At 46.3% G+C, this 21,974-nt stretch overlaps 1 protein-coding gene and 1 non-coding gene across 2 annotated transcripts in view; both read left to right on the forward strand.

Moving 5' to 3' along the window:
• The first annotated feature begins 6,351 nt into the window (after positions 1-6,351).
• TRNAG-CCC lies at positions 6,352-6,422 on the forward strand. Its single transcript has one exon. It is a non-coding gene; the product is annotated as a tRNA-Gly (tRNA).
• Positions 6,423-6,631: 209 nt separating this feature from the next.
• Positions 6,632-21,974, forward strand: part of LOC122927445 (nucleolysin TIA-1) — a 29,329-nt gene continuing 13,986 nt past the window's right edge. Inside the window, exons 1-5 of the mRNA XM_044279291.1 lie at positions 6,632-6,866; positions 17,352-17,448; positions 20,193-20,291; positions 20,668-20,722; positions 21,046-21,078. Of these exons, the coding sequence (XP_044135226.1) occupies positions 6,841-6,866; positions 17,352-17,448; positions 20,193-20,291; positions 20,668-20,722; positions 21,046-21,078 (310 nt within the window). The 5' untranslated portion in view covers positions 6,632-6,840. The remainder of the gene's footprint in view (positions 6,867-17,351; positions 17,449-20,192; positions 20,292-20,667; positions 20,723-21,045; positions 21,079-21,974) is intronic.

Genomic DNA, 21,974 nt, shown 5'->3' on the forward strand with positions numbered 1-21,974 from the left:
TCCTAATACCATCCTCCATGGGAATGTTAGTACAGGGAGTGCAGAATTATTAGGCAAATGAGTATTTTGACCACATCATCCTCTTTATGCATGTTGTCTTACTCCAAGCTGTATAGGCTCGAAAGCCTACTACCAATTAAGCATATTAGGTGATGTGCATCTCTGTAATGAGAAGGGGTGTGGTCTAATGACATCAACACCCTATATCAGGTGTGCATAATTATTAGGCAACTTCCTTTCCTTTGGCAAAATGGGTCAAAAGAAGGACTTGACAGGCTCAGAAAAGGCAAAAATAGTGAGATATCTTGCAGAGGGATGCAGCACTCTTAAAATTACAAAGCTTCTGAAGCGTGATCATCGAACAATCAAGTGTTTCATTCAAAATAGTCAACAGGGTCGCAAGAAGCGCGTGGAAAAACCAAGGCGCAAAATAACTGCCCATGAACTGAGAAAAGTCAAGCGTGCAGCTGCCAAGATGCCACTTGCCACCAGTTTGGCCATATTTCAGAGCTGCAACATCACTGGAGTGCCCAAAAGCACAAGGTGTGCAATACTCAGAGACATGGCCAAGGTAAGAAAGGCTGAAAGACGACCACCACTGAACAATACACACAAGCTGAAACGTCAAGACTGGGCCAAGAAATATCTCAAGACTTTTAGATTTTTCTAAGGTTTTATGGACTGATGAAATGAGAGTGAGTCTTGATGGGCCAGATGGATGGGCCCGTGGCTGAATAGGTAAAGGGCAGAGAGCTCCAGTCCGACTCAGACGCCAGCAAGGTGGAGGTGGAGTACTGGTTTGGGCTGGTATCATCAAAGATGAGCTTGTGGGGCCTTTTCGGGTTGAGGATGGAGTCAAGCTCAACTCCCAGTCCTACTGCCAGTTTCTGGAAGACACCTTCTTCAAGCAGTGGTACAGGAAGAAGTCTGCATCCTTCAAGAAAAACATGATTTTCATGCAGGACAATGCTCCATCACACGCTTCCAAGTACTCCACAGCGTGGCTGGCAAGAAAGGGTATAAAAGAAGAAAATCTAATGACATGGGGTTCACCTGATCTGAACCCCATTGAGAACCTGTGGTCCATCATCAAATGTGAGATTTACAAGGAGGGAAAACCGTACACCTCTCTGAACAGTGTCTGGGAGGCTGTGGTTGCTGCTGCACGCAATGTTGATGGTGAACAGATCAAAACACTGACAGAATCCATGGATGGCAGGCTTTTGAGTGTCCTTGCAAAGAAAGGTGGCTATACTGGTCACTGATTTGTTTTTGAATGTCAGAAATGTATATTTGTGAATGTTGAGATGTTATATTGGTTTCACTGGTAAAAATAAATAATTGAAATGGGCAGTGGCGTACCAAGGGGGGGGGGGGGGGGGCGGGCCCCCCCGGGTGCCACACACAAGGGGGGTGCTGACGCCGGAGTCACCTGTCCCCGGCTTCATCCACTGCGGCGACCGTGCGACGCGACTCGGCGCCAGGCGCCGGCTTCGGTCCGGTGGAAGAAGGATTATTGCGGCGGCGGGCGGCACGCAACATGACGTGACGACGTCACGACGCTGATGCCGCGCCGCCGCCTTCACGGATCAGAAGGATCCCATCCATGATCCATCTATTATACCAGCGCAGCGGTCGGACGGCGGGGGGCATCATCAATATAAATGTGAAACACACACAAGTAAAGTTAAGTAAATAATTGTGTAATTAAGGGGGGGGGGGGTCGGGGTGTACCGTGTAATTAAGGTGGGGAGGGAGGGGGTGTAATTAAGGGGGGGGGTTTGTTATTAAGGGGAGAAGAGAGGGTGTAATTAAGGGGGGGGGTGCAGGATTTGTTCATTTTATTGATGGGGATTTGGATTTTTTCTCTTTTTGGTGCAGATGGAAAGTGATTTTTTTTAAGGGGGTGCAGCCTGCACCCCCTTAAAAAAAATCCCTTTCCATCTGTACCAAAAAGAAAAAAAATCCAAATCCCCATCAATAAAATGAACAAATCCTGCACCCCCCCCCCTTAATTACACCCCCTCCCTTAATAACACCCCCCCTTAATTACAACGGAAGGTAAGCGAGTGGATCTCCAGCCTGCCAGCGGCGATCGCTCGCTGGCAGGCTGGAGATCCGAATTTTTTTAACCCCTAACAGGTATATTAGACGCTGTTTTGATAACAGCGTCTAATATACCTGCTACCTGGTCCTCTGGTGGTCCCTTTTGTTTGGATCGACCACCAGAGGACACAGGCAGCTCTGTAAAGTACAACAAAACACCACTACACTACACCCCCCCTGTCACTTATTAACCCCCTTTGAACCACTGATCACCCCTGATCACCCCATATAGACTCCCTGATCACCCCCCTGTCATTGATCACCCCCCTGTAAGGCTCCATTCAGAGGTCCGTATGATTTTTACGGATCCACTGATACATGGATCGGATCCGCAAAACACATGCGGACGTCTGAATGGAGCCTTACAGGGGGGTGATCAATGACGGAGGTGATCAGGGAGTCTATATGGGTGATCACCCCTCTGTCATTGATCACCCCCCTGTAAGGCTCCATTCAGATGTCCACATGTGTTTTGCGGATCCGAAAATTTGTAAAAATATTATTGAAAACATTGAAAAAAGTTTGTGCATGTTTTCTTATCTTTTGTTAAGTTGCCTAATAATTATGCACAGTAATAGTCACCTGCACACACAGATATCCCCCTAAAATAGCTAAAACTAAAAACAAACTAAAAACTACTTCCAAAAATATTCAGCTTTGATATTAATGAGTTTTTTGGGTTCATTGAGAACATGGTTGTTGTTCAATAATAAAATTAATCCTCAAAAATACAACTTGCCTAATAATTCTGCACTCCCTGTATACAGACTAGAGACATCCATGGTAACCAGAATTGAGTCAGTTCCGTGGATGTCCAGACCCTTGGTCTTATTGATAAAGTCTGTAGTGTCCAAAATGAAGGATTTCCCTAACTGGGCATAGGGGCGTAAAAGTTTGTCCAGAAGGATTGCGGCTGGCTGGAAACGGAATCACACCCTGAGACTATGGGACGGCCTGGGGGGTTTATTAGGCTTTTATGGATCTTAACAGTGCCATCCACAGATCCCCCATAACAGTGCCATCCACAGATCCCCCATAACAGTGCCATCCACAGATCCCCCATAACAGTGCCATCCACAGTTCAGAACATGGACACATTAAAACATAATTTTTTTGTTTCAAAAATGCTATTATTGTGTAAAACTTAAATAAATAAGAAAAAGTATACATATTAGGTATCGCCACATCCGTAACGATCTGCTCTATAAAAATGTCACTTGACCGAACCCCTCAGGTGAACGCTGTAAAAATAAATAAATAAAAACTGTGCTAAAACAACCAATTTCTTTGGTCACCTTGCCCCATAAAGTGTTATAATAGATGATCAAAAAATCATATGTACCCAACAATAGTACCAATAAAACTGGCACCTTATCACCTAGTTTCCAAAATGGGGTCACTTCTTGGGAGTTTCTACTGTAAGGGTGCATCATCAGGGGGGCTTCAAATGGGACATGGCATCTAAAAACCGTGTGGAGTTCCTTTTCTTCTGCGCCCTGCCGTGTGCCCATACAGCAGTTTATGACCACATGTGGGGTGTTTCTATAAACCGCAGAATCTGGTTAATAAATATAGTTTTGTTTGGCTGTTAACCATCGTGTGTTAAAGAAAAAATTGGATTAAAATGGAAAATCTGCCAAAAAAGTGAAATTAGAATGTGTCACGAAAAAACAATCTCTGAATGACTTGGATAAGTAAAGGTGTTCCAAAGTTATTACCACATAAAGTGAGATATGTCAGATTTGCAAAATTAGGCCTGGTCAGAAAGGGGGCAAATGGCCCAGATGGGAAGTGGTTAAAAAGTCACAATGTTACAGTTTGAAACTTTTTTATTCCAGTTTCTGGTTTGCAAAAAAAAAAAGTCACAACCACAAAAAAAATGCAGGTACCCTAAAAAAAAGCGTGTGGTTATTCTTGCATTTTTAAAGGCCCCCAAAAAAATAAGTCAGACAAAATTCATGGGTGTAAGTCCTGTACGCAAGACTCGGACCTCTGGAACCAGAGAACTGGGTGGTGATTTCATTTGGATCAGTGTTGTCGCAGTGTGAACAAAGTTTTACCGCACTCACACGTGTCACATCTGGATGATATGAATTGTTTTGTGTTTAGCGAAATTTGAAAAATTCAGGAAATCGTAGGGTCTGAATTGAACGTTTGATTTTATTCTGTTGATAAAGCAAATTTTAATTTTTCTTGGTGCCCTTTTGGGGTGAATACTACTGTTTCATCTCCTTTGTTTGGGGGGCTGAGTAAACAAAAAAGGCAATTTAGGCATTTTTTCAAATTGTTATTTCATACAACGTTCACTGATCATTTTATTGTATGGGACGTTACAGACAGCAATACCATTTATGTGCAGTTTTTTTTATTGTATTGTATTATTTTTGTACATAAAATGAATGACACTTGTAAGTGAAAAGAATGTGATTTTTTTTTCTGATTACGTCCCAATAGAGGGATCACCGGTAATACTTCTATACCCTGATGTATTATGTCAGTTGCAGTAAGCAGGGGTGGATTGGCCACTGACTTTAGAGGGAAATTTCCCGGTGGGCCGATGCCCAGGGGGCCGCCTGAGCCCTCCTCACAACTGGCCAATGGAGGTTTTTGGGGATGTATTTTGTGATGGACTGTGGTATTTGGCTCTGTTGGGGCGGTATAATATGCCACAATTTTGTATTGCTGGCCCGGCCTTCCATCAATTTGGACCCGACTACAAAATGGGGCCCCTTTTAGCATTTTTTCCAGGGCCACTTTTAGTTCCCAGTCCGCCCCTGGCCGTACGGCTGGGACTACACGGAGACTTTGGCTGTGACAAGAACCGTGCGACCACAGATCTCAGAACATAAGGGAAGTGAATGGAGTCGCAGTGCTCCATTTTTTGACACTTGTGTATCTTACTGCAAATGAATTGACTTCCATTATGCAGCAAAAGTTGCCGTGTAGTCCCAGCCTAAGAACTGACAGAATGCCTATTCACCATAATTCCAGGAGTGAATAGGTATCGGTACATGGCAACCCCTCAGAACCCTGCGATTGCCTCACTTTTCAGCAACGGGATGAGAAATGGAGCCTCCTCCATCTCTGTAACCACTTACACACCGCGGTCAGCATTGACTGCAGCATCAGTGTCTCCGATCCTGGCATCGACAGCCGGGGGTATAATAGCGCTGTTAGTCATCACAGCGCCCTAACTCCTTACAGCCACATTCCACTATATCCCATTATTTCTCCATCGATGGGTGAGGACCGGTAGGAGGGCTTGTGTTTTGCAGGATGAGTTGTATTTTTCACTGTCACCATTTTGGGGTACGGTGCTGTGTAGTTCCTGTGACGCAGAAGGAAAGCACACCCTCATGCAGTTCCTGTGCCTAGAGCCCGCAGCCGGCGTAGATGTCACTCATCCTGGAAAACTGGTGTAAATGATGACAAATGAGTCACTGGCACATCACGTCCCGTTTTCGGAAAGTGGAATACAAGGGTGGCATAGAAATTCCATTTGCACTTAATTGTAGGCACAATAGAAGGCCTAAGTAAGGGCGCATTCACACGACCGAGCTGTGTTTTGTGTTACGCAAATTGCACATCCGCAAAACACAGACGCTGCTCATGTGCGTTCCGCAATTTGCTTGAACGGGCGTCCCATTCTAAAAAAAGCCTATTCTTGTCCCCGATTGCAGGGCCACGGAACAGGTGCGGACAGCACACGGTGTCCGCATCTTTTGCAACCCCCATTGAAATGGATCCACACCAGTTACGCAAATTTGGACCCATTCATACGGTCGTGTGAATGAGCCTTGGACAAAACTTCTGGTGTGTAAGCGGGCAGGACTCGGACCTGCGGAACCATAGATTGCCTCAGGACTGTGCGGTGATTCCATCGGGATCCCTCGTGTCTCTGATATTCCATCCTTGTGCCGTCCGGACTTTCTGTTTTGGCGCGTCTCCCATCAAAAATCGAAATTGTGAATTACACTTTGATAGACTTCCCTCTCCTCTAAGTGACATCCGGATACCGTGAATTTCTTTGTGTTTTGCAAAGCTTGAAAACCGCAGGGTCTGGATTGAAGCAGTATTCACACAGGACGAGTTTGATGGGTGTTTTTGTCATATTTTGTTAAACTGACAACGTTTTTGTTACAAAAGATGACAAAACCCATCACCATAAACCTGCCTGTGTGGATAGAGCCCTGTGGTCAGTCTGGTGGCAGTCTTCAGGCACATAGAGCAGGTCTGTCCTCACCGGCGCCGCTGGTGTAGTGGTATCATGCAAGATTCCCATTCTTGCGACCCGGGTTCGATTCCCGGGCGGCGCACTTCCTTTTAGCCCCCGAATTTAAGCTTATAAATTACATTTCCGTTCCGGTTTGTCACTGAAGATGTCATCTACGGTCCAGTGACTAATGTCGCCCGTTATTTTACATCTCAACTGTTTTTTAATACTGTATAAGCTCCATATGGGCGCTTAGGAAGGACAGCCTTTTCCGGGGTCCTCGCTGTGCGCATGCGCCGTCCTCCCCCGCCGCCATCTTGTGGTGACGGTTTCTCTTGCATTGTTCCAGGCCGGAGCGGTGAGAGGCAGCGGAGTGCGGCACGTAGCGGTCAGACAGAACGACAGACAGCTGTGCGCGCCCTGCTTCATTCTTGCTCCCGTCTCTTCACCGGTCTTGTTCGGACAACCCGCAAGACTTACTTTCCCGCCGGGTCCCTTAGGACAGAGAGGGACCCGGAGCCATGGAGGACGAGATGCCCAAGACCCTGTGAGTTCTTAAGGCCTTGTTTTACCAGACATGACCGGAGGCGGCAGGTATCGCGTAAAACGATGTAGACACTGGGCCTCATAACACAGAAAGGGAGCATGTGACCATAGCGACCAATCAGCTCGCCGCTTTCATTGTGTAAGCGGCACTTGGAGAATGTAACGTGACATCTGGTTGGTTGTTATGGGCTAATGCTCCCTCTAGTCCCTGTGCGGGGGAGGCAGTGTGTTCATGGGGGTTTCCTATAAGAGTGGGGTCTCCATCCGTGTGTGATCCCTGCCGCCCCGGCCACAAGGGCAGCTGTTCTCTTTCAGGCATACCAGCCATGTATAATTGAATGGGTCGGTCAGAGCTGGCAAAGTCCATGTTGTGGTGGCCACAGGGCAGGGTCTGCTGCCATGTTGGTTGTTGCCTCAAGGATCTTCTGGTATGTAGTGGTAATGAAGATTGCTTGCGAATCAAAGGAATGCTGCTGTCCAGATGTCCTGGTTCATAGGGTCGCCCACAGTTGGATGATATCGCCCAGGACGGTGCCCACAGCCAGATGTTGTCGCAGCAGCCGGGCCGGTAAAGGAGCGGTCACTTACCTGCTTCCCGGCAGTGGAGGTTTTCGGGATAAGACAAAAACAATTTGTAAAAACTGATGTGGGCATACCCTGCACTGTAGATGGGGTTATCTACCTCACACGATGTATGTATACACCGAGGCACCCGCCGCACCCTGATTGTACAGGCGGAAAAGCTCCATTAGATGCCTGCAAAATATTTTTCAAACCATAGATTGCTTCAGTTGTAGAAGCTGGTGGCGGTGTCGGCCATCGAGATGCCAGTTCAGAAGGGACCTTATGTTTGAAGCAAAAAAAAAAAAAAAATTGAAAAATACAAAATAACCACAAAATATAACTGCCAGTTTTAGGCGGTGTTCACATCACGTTTTTGTCCCGTGTTTAATGTATACATATAATATGTTAAAGGGAACCTGTCACCGGGATTTTGTGTATAGAGCTGAGGACATGGGTTGCTAGATGGCCGCTAGCACATGCGCAATATCCAGTCCCCATAGCTCTGTGTGCTTTTATTGTGTAAAAAGAAAAACGATTTAATACATATGTAAATTAACATAAGAGTCATATCTTATTTGTGTGACCGGAGAAGAGTCATATTTTCAAGCTCTGACTCATCTCAGGTTAATTTGCATATCTATCAAATTGTTTTTTTTACACAATAAAAGCACACAGAGCTATGGGGACTGGGTATTGCGGATGTGCTAGCGGCCATCTAGCAACCCATGTCCTCAGCTCTATACCCAATCCTGGTGACAGGTTCCCTTTAAACAGATGCTGTACAGTGTTGTCTGTCACCATAGGGTTCCATTGTAAAACCCCCAAAAATATTTAAAGGGAGTCTTTCACCTAATCTGAGCTTTTTGGACCGCTCAGATCAGGTTATAGACTCTTTGACCCTCATTACAATCGTACCTTTCTCTTCTGTGTCCCTCGTCCAGATCATGAAAATAACACTTTTTAAACTTATGCAAATGATCTTCTGAAGGTGCCCAGAAAAACACACCTCCAGCCAGCTGACGTCACGGGCGGCACCAGAGGACGGCGGGCTGGGAACTGGCCCGCACCTGCTCTGCCCATTATGGGCAGAGGAACAGCCTTTCATATTGCGCATGTGCCGGGCGGCTGTCTTTAGTTGGCCGGCGCATGCAGCGCAATATGAAAAGCTGTTCCTCTGCCCATAATGGGCAGAGCAGGTGCGGGCCAGTTCCCAGCCCGCCGTCCTCTGGTGCCGCTCGTGACGTCCGCCGGCTGGAGGTGTGTTTTTCTGGGCACATTGCCCAGTAACGCGCCCCTGGGCACCTTCAGAAGATCATTTGCATAAGTTTAAAAGGTGTTATTTTCATGATCTGGACGAGGGACACAGAAGAGAAAGGTACGATTTGTAATGAGGGTCAAAGAGTCTGCGGATCTGCAAAACACGGACACTGGTAATGTGCATTCCGCAATTTGTGGACTGCACATCGCAGGCAATATAATAGAAAATGCCTATTGTCCGCAATTGCAGACAAGAATAGGACATGTTATATTTTTTGTGGAAGCGGAAGTGCGGACAGCACATTCCGGCCCCCTTCAAAATGAATGGGTCTGCATCCCGTTCCGCAACATTGTGAAATGGATGCAGACCCATTTTGCGGACGTGTGAATAGACCCTTAGGTGGTCGTGGCTCGCCATTATTTAAAGTGTTCTCAGAGACCAGCTGTCCCTTTTCAATATGGCCGCTCCATACTCTGTTAGTAGTAGCGGATTTACATTTTTATGCTTAGGAGTCATGTGGGCGGTCCTGCTCTGTGAATAAAATCATTTCTTGTATGTTTAGCCACTAAGTAGGACCGCCCACATGACTCCTAAGCATAAGAAGAGCAGAGATTTAAATGAATACATTCAAAGTTATGCTGAATAATTTCCCATATGTCAGTCACAATGTGCTGCCTGCAAATGACACTCCATGTTCATGGTGACGGGTTCCCTTTAACTGCTTAAGGCCGAGCACTGTACGTATACAGCACAGTAAATATATCGGTTACACAATCCGCCGTACATGTACACGGGCCTCCGAGCACCTGATGTATCACCCTGTATCGCTGCTGGTGGATTAATCCCTTAGATCAGGGATCAGCAACCTCTGGCACTCCAGCTGTTGTCAAACTACAGTTCCCAGCATGCTCCATTCATTTCTATGAGAGCGCTTAGAAGAGCAGAGCAAGTATGCATGCTAGGAGTTGTAGTTTCACAACAGCTGGAGTGCCGGAGGTTGCCTACCCCTGCCTTAGATGCTGCAGTTAATGTTAACCGCGACATCTAAGCAGTATACAAAGGGATGGAGCTCCCTCTGTAACTATTGGATGCTGATGAATGCCATGTCACCTGGAAGCCTTACAAAGGCATGTATGAAAGCCTATAAGGCCCAGCCCCCAGACGGGAACTCACAGGCAACTGTCAGTGTAAGGCCTCATGCACACGACCGTTAAAGTGGTCCGCATCCGAGCCGCATTTTTTGTGGCTCGGGTGCAGACCCATCCACTTCAATGGGGCCGCAAAAGATGCAAACAGCACTCCTTGTGCCGTCCGCATCCGTTGCACCGTTCCGTGGCCCCGCAAAAAAAATATAACATGTCCTATTCTTGTCCGTTTTGCGGACAAGAATAGGCATTTCTACAATGGGCCTCCCGTTCCGCAAATTGCGGGAGACAGCACGGTCGTGTGCATGAGGCCTAATAGTGACAGTTTCAATGCAGTACAATACAGCATGTAAAGTACTGCATTGAAAAAGGGATATCTCCCGGACAAGTTGAAGCCCGATTAGTGGGATTAAAATAAGTTTAAAATAAAAATAATATATTTAACTTAAAGGGGTTCTGCACTTTGTTTTAACTGATGTATCCTCTGGGTAGATCCCCAGCTTCTGATCGGCCGTGGTCCGACACCCGGGACCCCCGCCGATCAGCCTTTTGAGAAAGCAGCTGCGCTCCAGTAGCGCTGCGGCCTTCTCGCTGTTTGCCGCCGGCCCACTGACATCACAACTAGTATCAACTAGCGTGGGCGTTCACTTGAATGGAACTTAGCCGCGCCCACGCTAGTTGATACTAGTCGTGACATCACTGGGCCGGCGGCAAACAGTGAGAAGGCTGCGGCGCTACTGGAGCGCAGCTGATCGCCGGGGGTACCGGGTGTTGGACCCCGGCCGATCAGAAGCTGATGATCTATCCAGAGGATAGATCATCAGTTAAAACAAAGTGCAGAACCCCTTTAAGTGAATAAAAACCACCCCTTTCCCCTAATCAAGCCATTTACAATTGGGGGGAAGAAATATTAAAAATTCACATATTAGGCACGGTGCTGGAACACGATATAAAATTATCTCTAATCGTACTGCCTAGTACAGGGCTTGACAAATTTCCTTGGAATCTAGGAGCCAGCTAAAAAAGTTAGGAGCCATGCGGAGCCGCGTCATAAAACCCCCACAGTGCCCCCCCACTACCCCATAGAGCCCCCCCAATAATGCATGCCAGTACATAGGGCCCCCAGTAGATGCCCCGTAGTGCTCCTTCCCCTCTTCTCCATAGTGCCCCCCATAATGTGGCAGTATATAGGGCCCCCATAGTGCTTCCCCTCTTCTTTATAGTGCCCCCCATATTGTGCCAGTATATAGGGACCCCATCCCTCTTCTTGCCACAGTATATTATAAATAATAAAAACAATAAACTCATATACTTATTCCACCTACAAATTGCTTAGAAAAAGCTCCCACGCAGAAAACTATTATCATCAATAACTTCTTTATTAGACATCCATCAAGGTATATCATAAAACACATACAGGAAGACAGTAGTTCTGGTAGAACCAAAGTGTTACAAACATAGTATCCCCCCCACCTACAGCAATAGCAATTCCAGTTAAGTGAGGCCCATATACAATGCACACAGAGCATATGTAGCAGAACACAATAGCCAGTACGGCTATGTGAGCCTGTGTGCCACCTCACGCAACCAAACTGCAGGGGGAGAGAAAAAGAGTGTTAATGCATTTAATACAGCAATATAAATTCATTACTGACCCAGGTCTGGAGCAGCCGCCCGACGATCGTTTCGCTTCACGCTTCCTCTTGGGGCATACACTTACACAAACTCATATACTTACCTTATGCTGCTGTCAGTTATGTGATGCAGGCCTCTTCCGGCCTGTGTCCCGCACTGTGCGGCTCAGGCGGCGCGATGACGTCATCACACCGCTTGCACCGGCCACTGATAGGCCTAGTGCCTGTAGCCTATCGGAGGAACGGGCAAGGGAGACGCCTCTCCCCTGCCCCTCAGCACAGCCATCTGTATCGCTATCCTGAGGACTGTGATACAGATGAATATGGAGATGAGCGCTTCCACAATGGAGGCGCTCATCTCCACTCCGCACCCGTCGCCCGTGCACCTTTTGAAAACGGGCTGACAAATACCCAAGCGCCAGGACCAAATTCCTTATCGCCATGGCGACCTGGCGCCTGGGATTTGTCGAGCCCTGGCCTAGTAGAATAAAGATGTCATTTTTCCTGCACTTGGCCAAAAAAAAGCAGTGACACAATGGCTGGCTTTTTCTCCTGTGACCACTTGTAAAAATTACCGTAAACATTTGAGTCTAAGGCTAGGTCTACATGACGACATGTGTCGCGTGACAGATGGGGCACAACTACACGGCAACATTTGTCGCACGACAATTTTTATAATGGTGGTCTACGGTGTCGCACTGCAACATGCTGTGGCTACAACGCTTACATCGCTCTGATACCTCTAGGGCTCTGCAAATTTCACATGGCCCCTGAGAACCTTTCCAGCAAAATCTGTCTTCCAAAAGCCAGATGGCCTTCAGTGTACCCATACATGGGGTGTTGCTGTATTCAGGAGAAAATTTGTAACCGATTTTGGGGTGTTTTTTCTCCTTTTGCCCCTTGTGAAGCAACATTTTATTGGATGAAATGTAATCTTTAATTTTCACTGCCAAGTGCCTCTAAATTGTATTTGGGAGGTATTATCTCTCCTTGGGGATAGAGCGCCTTAGTCGGCGTGAGGAGACTTATAGGCCATACATGCTCCTCTGGAATTCTGGGAAGGGATGCAAATTAGGTCTTAACAAGCTCTGCGCCTGATGCCACCAGATGTAAGGCAGCTATCCTATAAGTCAATGTTCAACCCTTTAAATAGGCCTTGAGAGATGACTTGGATATCAAATAAGCCAGCACCTCATCTGCAGACAGTTGTTTTTGGGTGATTGCCCTTCATCGGCACAGAGCAGACAGTTCTGGCTTAAATGGGTGAGAGGCCTTATAGCCTATGTCTCCTCACAAAGACCAAGGCCTCTTTCACACGGGCGTTGCGGGAAAAGGTGCGGGTGCGTTGCGCTGAAAAATCGCACATGTTCCCGCGAGTGCAAAACATTGTAATGCGATTTTGCAAGCGCGTGAGAAAAATCTTCTTCACAGAAGTTCGGGGCTTGGGATCGGTGTTCTGTAGATGAACTCGCCTTAATCCACTTGATCGCGCAGCCCGGCATCTCTTCGGTCTTCTTCTTTGCTGTGTGCAGGAAAAGGACCTGTGGTGATGTCACTTCCGTCATCACATGGTCCATCACCATGGTAAAAGATCATGTGATGACCGGAGTGACGTCACCACAGGTCCTTTTTCTGCACACAGCAAAGAAGACGACAGAAGAGATGCCGGGATGCGCGAGCAAGTGGATTAAGGTGAGTTAAAACAAAATTATATATTTTTTAACCCCTCCAGCGCTGTATTCAGAATAGTATTATTTTCCCTTATAACCATATTATAAGGGAAAATAATAATGATCGGGTCCCCATCCCGATAGTCACCTAGCAACCGTGCGTGAAAATCGCACCGCATCCGCACTTGCTTGCGGATGCTTGCGATTTTCACACAGCCCCATTCATTTCTATGGGGCCTGCGTTACGTGAAAAACGCACAAAGAGGAGCATGCTGCGATTTTTAACGCAACGCACAAGTGATGCGTGAAAATCACTGCTCGTGTGCACTGTTCCATAGAAATGAATGGGTCAGGATTCAGTGCGGGTGCAATGCGTTCACCTCACGCATTGCACCCGCGTGGAATACTCGCCCGTGTGAAAGGGGCCTAAGGGCTTGTTCTCACGACCGTGTGAAGCCCATGCTGTGGACCGCAAATTGTGGTCCACTAAGCACGGGCACCTGCCATGTGGCAGCTGCTTAGGGATCATGGCCCCATTCACTTGAATGGGTCTACGATCCCTCCGTTCCGCAAAAAGATAGAGCAAGCTCTATCTTTTTGCAGTGCAGAAGCACGGAACAGAACCTCAGAAAGCACTCCATAGTGGTTCTGTTGCGCATCTCCGGATTTGCGGACCTATTGAAATTAATGGGTCCGCATCCGTGATGCGGAATAGCCATGGAACGGGACCCGCAAATGCGCTCCACAATACGGGCACAGGCTTCACACGGTTGTGTGAACAAGCCCTAAGGTTCTCTCCCCAAGGAGAGCTAGTACCCCCAAACCCTGACTTGGGCCTCTCACCCAGTTAAGCCAGAACTCTGCTCTGTGCTGATGAGGGGCAATCGCCCTGAAAAAGCTGTCTGCAGATGAGCTGCTGGCTTATTTAATATCCAAGTCATGTCTCAAGATCTGTTTAAAGGGTTGAACATTCACTTATAGGATAGCTGCCTTAGGCCTCTTTCACACGAACAATACGGATTGGCTCAGGCTGCATTCAGGGAAACTCGCACCATTTTGAAAGCAAGTTGTCAGTTTTGTCTGCGATTGCGTTCAGCTTTTTCCGCGCGGGTACAATGCATTTTGAGGAGTTTTTCACACACTTAGTATAAAACTGAAGGTTTACAAACAACATCCCTTAGCAACCATCAGTGAAAAACGCACTGCATCCGCACTTGCTTGCGGATGCAATGCGTTTTTCACTGAATCCCCATAAACTTCTATGAAGCCAGGGCTGCGTGAAAAACACAGAATATAGAACATGCTGCATTTTTCACGCAACGCAGAACTGATGTGTGAAAAAAACAAAAAAAAAAAACACTCAGACGTAGACCCATTGAAATGAATGGGTCAGGATTCAGTGCAGGTGCTATTCATGCGTTCACGTCACACATTGCACCTGCACGGAAAACTCACTTGTCTGAAAGAGGCCTTAGGCCAGAGGCAGAGCTTGTTAAGGCCTCTTTCACACTTGCGTTGTCCGGATCCGGCATGTACTCCATTTGCCGGAATTACACGCCGGATCCGGAAAAACGCAAGTGTACTGAAAGCATTTGAAGTGTTACTATGGCACCCAGGACGCTATTAAAGTCCTGGTTGCCATAGTAGGAGCGGGGAGCGGTATACTTACAGTCCGCGCGGCTCCCGGGCGCTCCAGAGTGACGTCAGAGCGCCCCATGTGCATGGATGACGTGCCATGCGATCACGTCATCCATGCGCGTGGGGCGCCCTGACGTCACTCTGGAGCGCCCCGGGAGCCGCACGGCCGGTAAGTATGCTGCTCCTCGCTAAACTTTACCATGGCTGCTAGGACTTTAGCGTCCCGGCAGCCATAATAACCATTTAGAAAAAGCTAAACGTCGGATCCGGCAATGCGCTGAAACGACGTTTAGCTTAAGGCCGGATACGGATCAATGCCTCTCAATGGGCATTAATTCCGGATCCGGCCTTGCGGCAAGTCTTCAGGATTTTTGGCCGGAGCAAAAAGCGCAGCATGCTGCGGTATTTTCTCCGGCCAAAAAACATTCCGGTCCTGAACTGAAGACATCCTGAACGGATTTCACTCCATTCAGAATGCATTAGGATAAAACTGATCAGGATTCTTCCGGCATAGAGCCCCGACGACAGAACTCTATGCCGGAAGACAAGAATGCAAGTGTGAAAGAGCCCTTAGAGCTCTTTTGCATCCCTTTCTTTTAAAAAATTGTATGAAATGCCTGTTGGGTTAAAGCGCTCACTGCACCCCTTAATAAATTCCTTGGTGGGTATAGTTTCCAAAATTGGGTCACTTTTTGGGGGTTTCCACTGCAGAGGTACCTCAGGGTCTCTGCCCTTCAAAAACCATTTGGCGCCTCTTCCATTCTGAGACCTGCCGTGTGCCCATACATATATGGGATGTTTCTGTAAACTGCAAAATCAGGGTAATGAGCATTGAGGTTTGTTTTGCTGTTAACCCTTGCTGTGTTACAGGAAAATTTGATTAAAATGGAAAATCTGCCCCCCAGAAATTAAATTTTACAGTTTTGCCTATACTTTGCTTTAAGTCCAGAGGGCTGGTTTCTAAAATGGGGTATTTATGGGTGGGTTCTTTTATGGAAGCCTCTTAAAGTGAGCATAAAAATCATTAAAATGACATTGGCAAAATGATGCCAACATAAAGTAGACATATGGGGAATGTCAACAGTTTTATGAGATATGTCTTAAAAAGCAGATACACTGAAATTTAGAAAATTGTACATTTTTCCATAAATTTGGGTTTTTGTTTATAAATAAAGGTAAAACATATCAACCCAAATTTATTCCCATCATGAAGTACAATGTGTCACCAGAAAATAATCTCAGAATCAGATGGATAAGTAAAAGCATTTATTACCACATAAAGTGACACGTCATATATACTAAATTACACTCGATCCTTAAAGGGTTATTCTCGTCTCGGACAACGGGGGCTTTTTGCTCTGATATATGCCCCCATTAACTGCTAGGTGCGGGTCCTACCTCTGGGACCTGCAACTATATCAAGAAAGGATACTGAAAGTGGTCTAGGGAGCACTGCGCATGCACAGCCACCCTCCATTCATTTTCTAATGGGGCTGCCGAAAGTAGCAATTCTTTTGCCGTTTAAAATAAAGTACACATGCTTAACGTGACCGTAAGGCCTCTTTCACACAGGCGTCATGTTTTTGGCCCGGATAAGATGCGGGTGCGGTAAAATGTGTGATTTTTCTGCACTAGTACAAAACATTTTAATGAGATTTGCACGTGCGTGAGAAAAATCGTCATGTTTGGTACTCAAACATGGTTATAAGGGAAAATAATAGCATTCTGGATACAGAATGCATAGTACAATAGGGCTGGAGGGGTAAAAAAATTTTTTTAACTCGCCTTAATCCACTTGTTCGCACAGCCGGCATCTCTTCTGTCTTCTTCTTTGAGGAATAGGACCTTTGATGACGTCACTGCGCTCATCACATAGTCCATCACATGATCTTTTACCATGGTGATGGATCATGTGACTGACCATGTGATGAGCGTAGTGACGTCACCACAGGTCCTTTTCCTGTGCACAGAAAAGACAGAAGAGAAGCCGCGCTACGTGAACAAGTGGATTAAATGGAGTTAAATTATTAGTAAAAATAAATAAATTAACCCCTCCAGCCCTATTGTACTAAGCATTCTGTATTAAGAATGCTATTATTTTCCCCTATAACCATGTTATAAGGGAAAATAATAATGATCGGGTCCCCATCCCGATCGTCTCCTAGCAACCGTGCGTGAAAATCGCACTGCATCCGCACTTGCTTGCGATTTTCACGCAGCCCCATTCACTTCTATGGGGCCTGCTTTTCGTGGAAAACGCCCAAAGAGGAGCATGCTGCGATTTTCACACAACGCACAAGTGATGCGTGAAAAACTGAGCTAAACGTGACCTGACCGCAGTTGGTGAATAAGCCCCAGCATCCTGAAATCCTGGAGGTGCCCGGATTGGCCTCCCGGTTCCAGCCTTTTCACGCCATCTATTATTGTCTGTGAGTTGTGTATTTTTAGCTTTCTACTTGCTGAGGGATAATTGTTTCCATGCTCCAGCTCCTACATTTTCTTGTCTATGTAGCCTGCCACATGTGATGATGTATGACTATCTTTTGTGTGATTCATGTTTCCCCCTTTTTTTTCCAGGTATGTGGGGAACCTGTCTAGGGATGTTACAGAAGCTCTTATTCTTCAAGTCTTCAGCCAGATTGGTCCGTGCAAAAGCTGCAAGATGATTATGGATGTGAGTTTCTGACTTTGACGTGACTAGTTATGACTGGCAGGGGCGTTTTACATCAGGTCAGGTTCTGTCAGGCGTAGGGCTACTTTCACACCTGCAGCCAGCTGGAAAAAAGACGTGCAGCAGTTTTTGTCTGGCCAATTCTCGGCATAATTTGCGGGGCAGTTGCCACTTCTGTCTTACCCAATTATAGTCAATGGGGTCCCTCGGGAAGGTGGTAGTAGTATCCGGTAATGCTAGATCCGGAGGAACTATCCCTATCAGAAGAGCCTGCCGGAGTTCTCTGCCGCAGATATGAAGTGTTTTAGTCCTGGGCCTGCTTCTGATAGGGAGCAGAGGAACAGAAAGTGGTGCATGGATCCAAAACCGAGACTCAAAGCAGCTCTTAAAGGGGTATTCCAAGATTTTAAGGCTACTTTCACATTGGCGTTTTGGCTTTCCATATGTGAGATCCGTTCACGGCTCTGACAAGTGGTCCAAAACTGATCCGTTCTGACACACAATGTAAGTCAATGGGGACGGATCCGTTTTCTATGACGTAATCTGGCACAATAGAACTCGTATCCGTCCTCAATTGACTTTCAATGGTGTTCAAGACTGATCCGTCTTGGCTATATTAAAGATAATACAAACGGATCCGTTTAGAACGGATGCAGACGGTTGTATTATCTGAACGGATCCGTCTGTGCAGATCTGCACCAAACGCGAGTGTGAAAGTGGCCTAACATTGACATATCCTCACAATAAACCATTAATATCACACCTGACACCCTGCCCAGGCCTCAGAATCTCCTCCTGGCTCCCCGACATCAGAAAGCTAGAGCGCCGTAATCTCGCGAGGAGCGAGCTAGCGCATGTGCAGTGTCATAGTGTTCCTTCCCTGTGCTGGCATCGGCCTCAGGGAACAAACTGCGCATGCGCTAGCTCGCGCATTGCAAGATTACGGTGCTCTAGCTTTGTGACTGTCGGGGAGAAAGGAGGAGATTCTGAGGATGTGGGACGGTGCTGGGCTCCTTCACGCTCGACTCGTCTCAGGGACAGGACCCATCTAAGGTTAATTTGCATATCTATCAAATAGTTTTTTTGACACGATAAAAGCACACAGAGCTATGGGGACTGGGTATTGCGGATGTGCTAGCGGCCATCTAGCATCCCATGTCCTCGGCTCTATACACAAAATCCCAGGGACAGGTTCCCTTTTAAAGGGGTTTTCTAGTCCATCAGTATGAAACAGCCAGAAACCCACTTTAATAAGTAAGGGCAGGCTATTATAGCTAGTAGTCTAAACGGTGCACGTTCTGCTGTTTTAAAACTAGTGTCGCTAAATGAATACAGCAGTTTGATAGTTTGAACTTGACTGTTGAAGTCGTAGCCCCTGCCTCCCCCTGAGGACAGTGATTGACAGGCTGCTGGGTGTAAATGAGTGTGGGCTTCTAGCTATAATATTAAGCTGACAGCGCTGAGACCCCTGCCGATCACTATAAGGAGAAGGTAGAATTGTTCAACTGAGCACTGCCTCTCCTCACTGATGAAGATGGAACTGAAGACGGGGTTTCTATTTAGGATGTTCTCACAACCAGTTTTTAGCAGTGAGGCCAGACCACGCTGAGCATTTCTAAAGGCCCATTTACACTGCAGAATGAAGCTAATGGTTGTCGGGAAGAAAGTGCTCCTTCCTGACAATCACCTGCTGGTCAGTGGAGAAGACCGCTGTACATGCAGTGATCTCCTTCACAGTATAGGGAGGAGCAATCCCCCATACAGAATGAACTGTTTGATGGCACACTCTTCTTACCCACAAATGTTCATTAGGTGTCCCCACCAGCAGTCTATTACCTGATGAACGAACGTTTTTCTTCTTCATGGGGTAATCGGCAGCAGCTTTTAAACAGGCAGATTGTTAGAGATAATCACTCGTGCAAATGCTCGTTAGCAATAATCTGCCCAAATAAGGGGCCTTAACACCTCTTTTAAAAGGATTGTCCAGGTTCAGAGCTGAACCTGGACATACTCCCATTTTCACCCAGACATGCCCCCTGATATTAGTATTGGAGCATTTCATGGTCCGATGCTCTCCCTTGTCCTGCGCTGGATCACGCAGGACAAGGAATGTTTTTACAATGATAGGCAGACGCTTCCGTCCGGCAGTGTATTTGGTCACGTCACAAGCTCTGATGGGCAGGCTTTAGCGCTTCCCTAGCCGTTTTGCTGGCTAGGGCAGCGCTAAAGCCCGCCCATTAATGCTGGTTCTGGGCAGAAGCCTCACCGGATCTCCTAAAAAAGCCTTTGCCCTGCATGATTCAGCACAGGGCAAAGGAGAGCATCGGAGCATTTTTCATATTTGGGGCACTGCCTGGGTGAAAATGTGGGTATATCCAGGTTCAGCTATGAACCCGGGCAACACCTTTTAAGTGATCAGTGGGGGTCTCAGATCTCTGACCCCCCTCCCAAAATCGATCAAAAACTTTATATGTCGCTAAGCTTTACAGAGTGCAGCTACTCTTTAACATCACTCAGGGGACCCTCCATATAGTCTACAAGAAATTAGGACAGGATAATCAATTGCCTAGCCATCTGAAAAGGATCATATGGGCCATGTTGTAACCCTAGAGATTTGGGGGGCACTTGTTTGGTTACTGCATTTACACTAACTAGCATAGCTCTATTAGGTTATCCCTTTGTCAGAGTGATCATTATTATGCTGCTGTATGGTTTCTACTTTTAATATGTTCTTTGTTTTTGGATAGACTGCTGGCAACGACCCGTACTGTTTTGTGGAGTTCTTTGAACATCGCCATGCTGCTGCATCCCTCGCTGCTATGAACGGTCGCAAGATAATGGGCAAGGTACGTAGGGGGGCACTTATTATACTGAAATATGCCTATACTAAGCGTACATGCTAGGTCTAAAGTTATGGACGTGGCGAGGAAGGGGACTGACGGTAGGTCCGTCTCGTTCATCATTTTCTGTGCCTGTTTTAGGTGTAGAAAATGGTCTAACTGTAAGACAGAAAGGAAGCGTTCTTACATTTAGAACTGGTGCTGGATCTGCTGAAGTTATGGAGAGGCCGGCGCCTCTTCATAACTTCAGCAGATCCACTGTCAGCACAGGGGCTTTATTAAGACTGTCTAAAACGCCAGTTTTAATAAATGTGCCCCTTAGTGTTTATAATGCACAGATCCAGCTAACGACTATGATTTTCTGTTTTTCTTACTTCCATAGGAAGTGAAGGTCAACTGGGCAACCACCCCTAGCAGCCAGAAGAAAGACGCAAACAGTAAGTGTCCCTCAACCTCTCTGACGTACATTACCGTAGCAAGTAAAAGTAACCGTTGAAGATCTGACATTCTTAGTTCACAACTGTGATAATCGTTAGATCAGCGTTTCTCAACCCCATGTATTACTGTACGTAGCAGAAATCCTGTTCAATTGTCTTTTTGACCCTTAAAATTGGCGCATAGAATGAAATAAAATGTAAACGGGCAAGACTATGCAAGCGCTTGATAAATAAAGCGGGTTGAGTAACGCTGCCTTAGATAACTTGTTTTGCTGTGTTTCTGCTATAATATATTTAAGAACAAATCTAATCTTTGTCATCAGGTAGTTCCGTTGTCAGCACACTGCGTTCTCAAGGTAATTGTGTCTTCTTACAGATAAAAATTCAATCTTTTGGGTGACCAGCAAAATTCAGGCTCTTCCTTCCCACTCCTTTCTTCTGCCATCACCCACCCGAGCTGCTTACTTTCCTTTCAGCTACTTTGGCAGCATCGGGATCACTGAGTAGATCTAGTAAACCCTATCTAACCTCTCTCTTATTCTGTAATGCTGGAGTAACTGTCTCCATATAGTGCCATTGTACAACGCAGTTGTGGAGTGTCTGTTGGAAGGATAGGTACCTGGAACCTATTGAGGCTGTAAGGAACCAAAAAGAGATGCTATTCCAAGTTCATAAAAAGCATTTTCTTGAAGCAGAAGGGATTTACATGCTGATTATACATTTAGAAGTTGGGGGAAATAAATATATGATGCTTATAGCAACCTGTTAAGGGGGTTCTCTAGGAATTAAGAAAACGAGAATACTTAAATATTACTTTATTATGAATATATTCCCATGTACCTTTTATTAGTTATAATGGCTCATTTTATCTGGGGAGCAATCATTAGAAGAAATAAAATGGCTGCCGTCCTATTAGTGCACATAAAACCTGTCCTAATCGCATAGGACAAATTACTTCACAACACTGAGCTAAAGAGCGGCTTCATCCTCCTCTCTGATCTACTTGTTAGGTATTATGGTCCTGAATACAGCGGATAAGATCTTCAGCTGAATCTCTGTAGGAATGGAGTTCATGCGGAGACATGAAGTACAGAGAGGACGGACAAGACTGGTAATGTGGGGCTGTGGTAATGGGGACTGCATACAAGAGCTGCTGCTCATTAGCCACATCCCCACCTCTTCTCTGTACTTCATGTCTCCTCCTGAACTCCATTGCTACAGAGATTCAGCTGAATATCGTCATATTAAACTG

The sequence above is a fragment of the Bufo gargarizans genome, chromosome 2 (assembly GCF_014858855.1).
Source record: "Bufo gargarizans isolate SCDJY-AF-19 chromosome 2, ASM1485885v1, whole genome shotgun sequence".
Taxonomy (NCBI): Eukaryota; Metazoa; Chordata; class Amphibia; order Anura; family Bufonidae; genus Bufo; species Bufo gargarizans.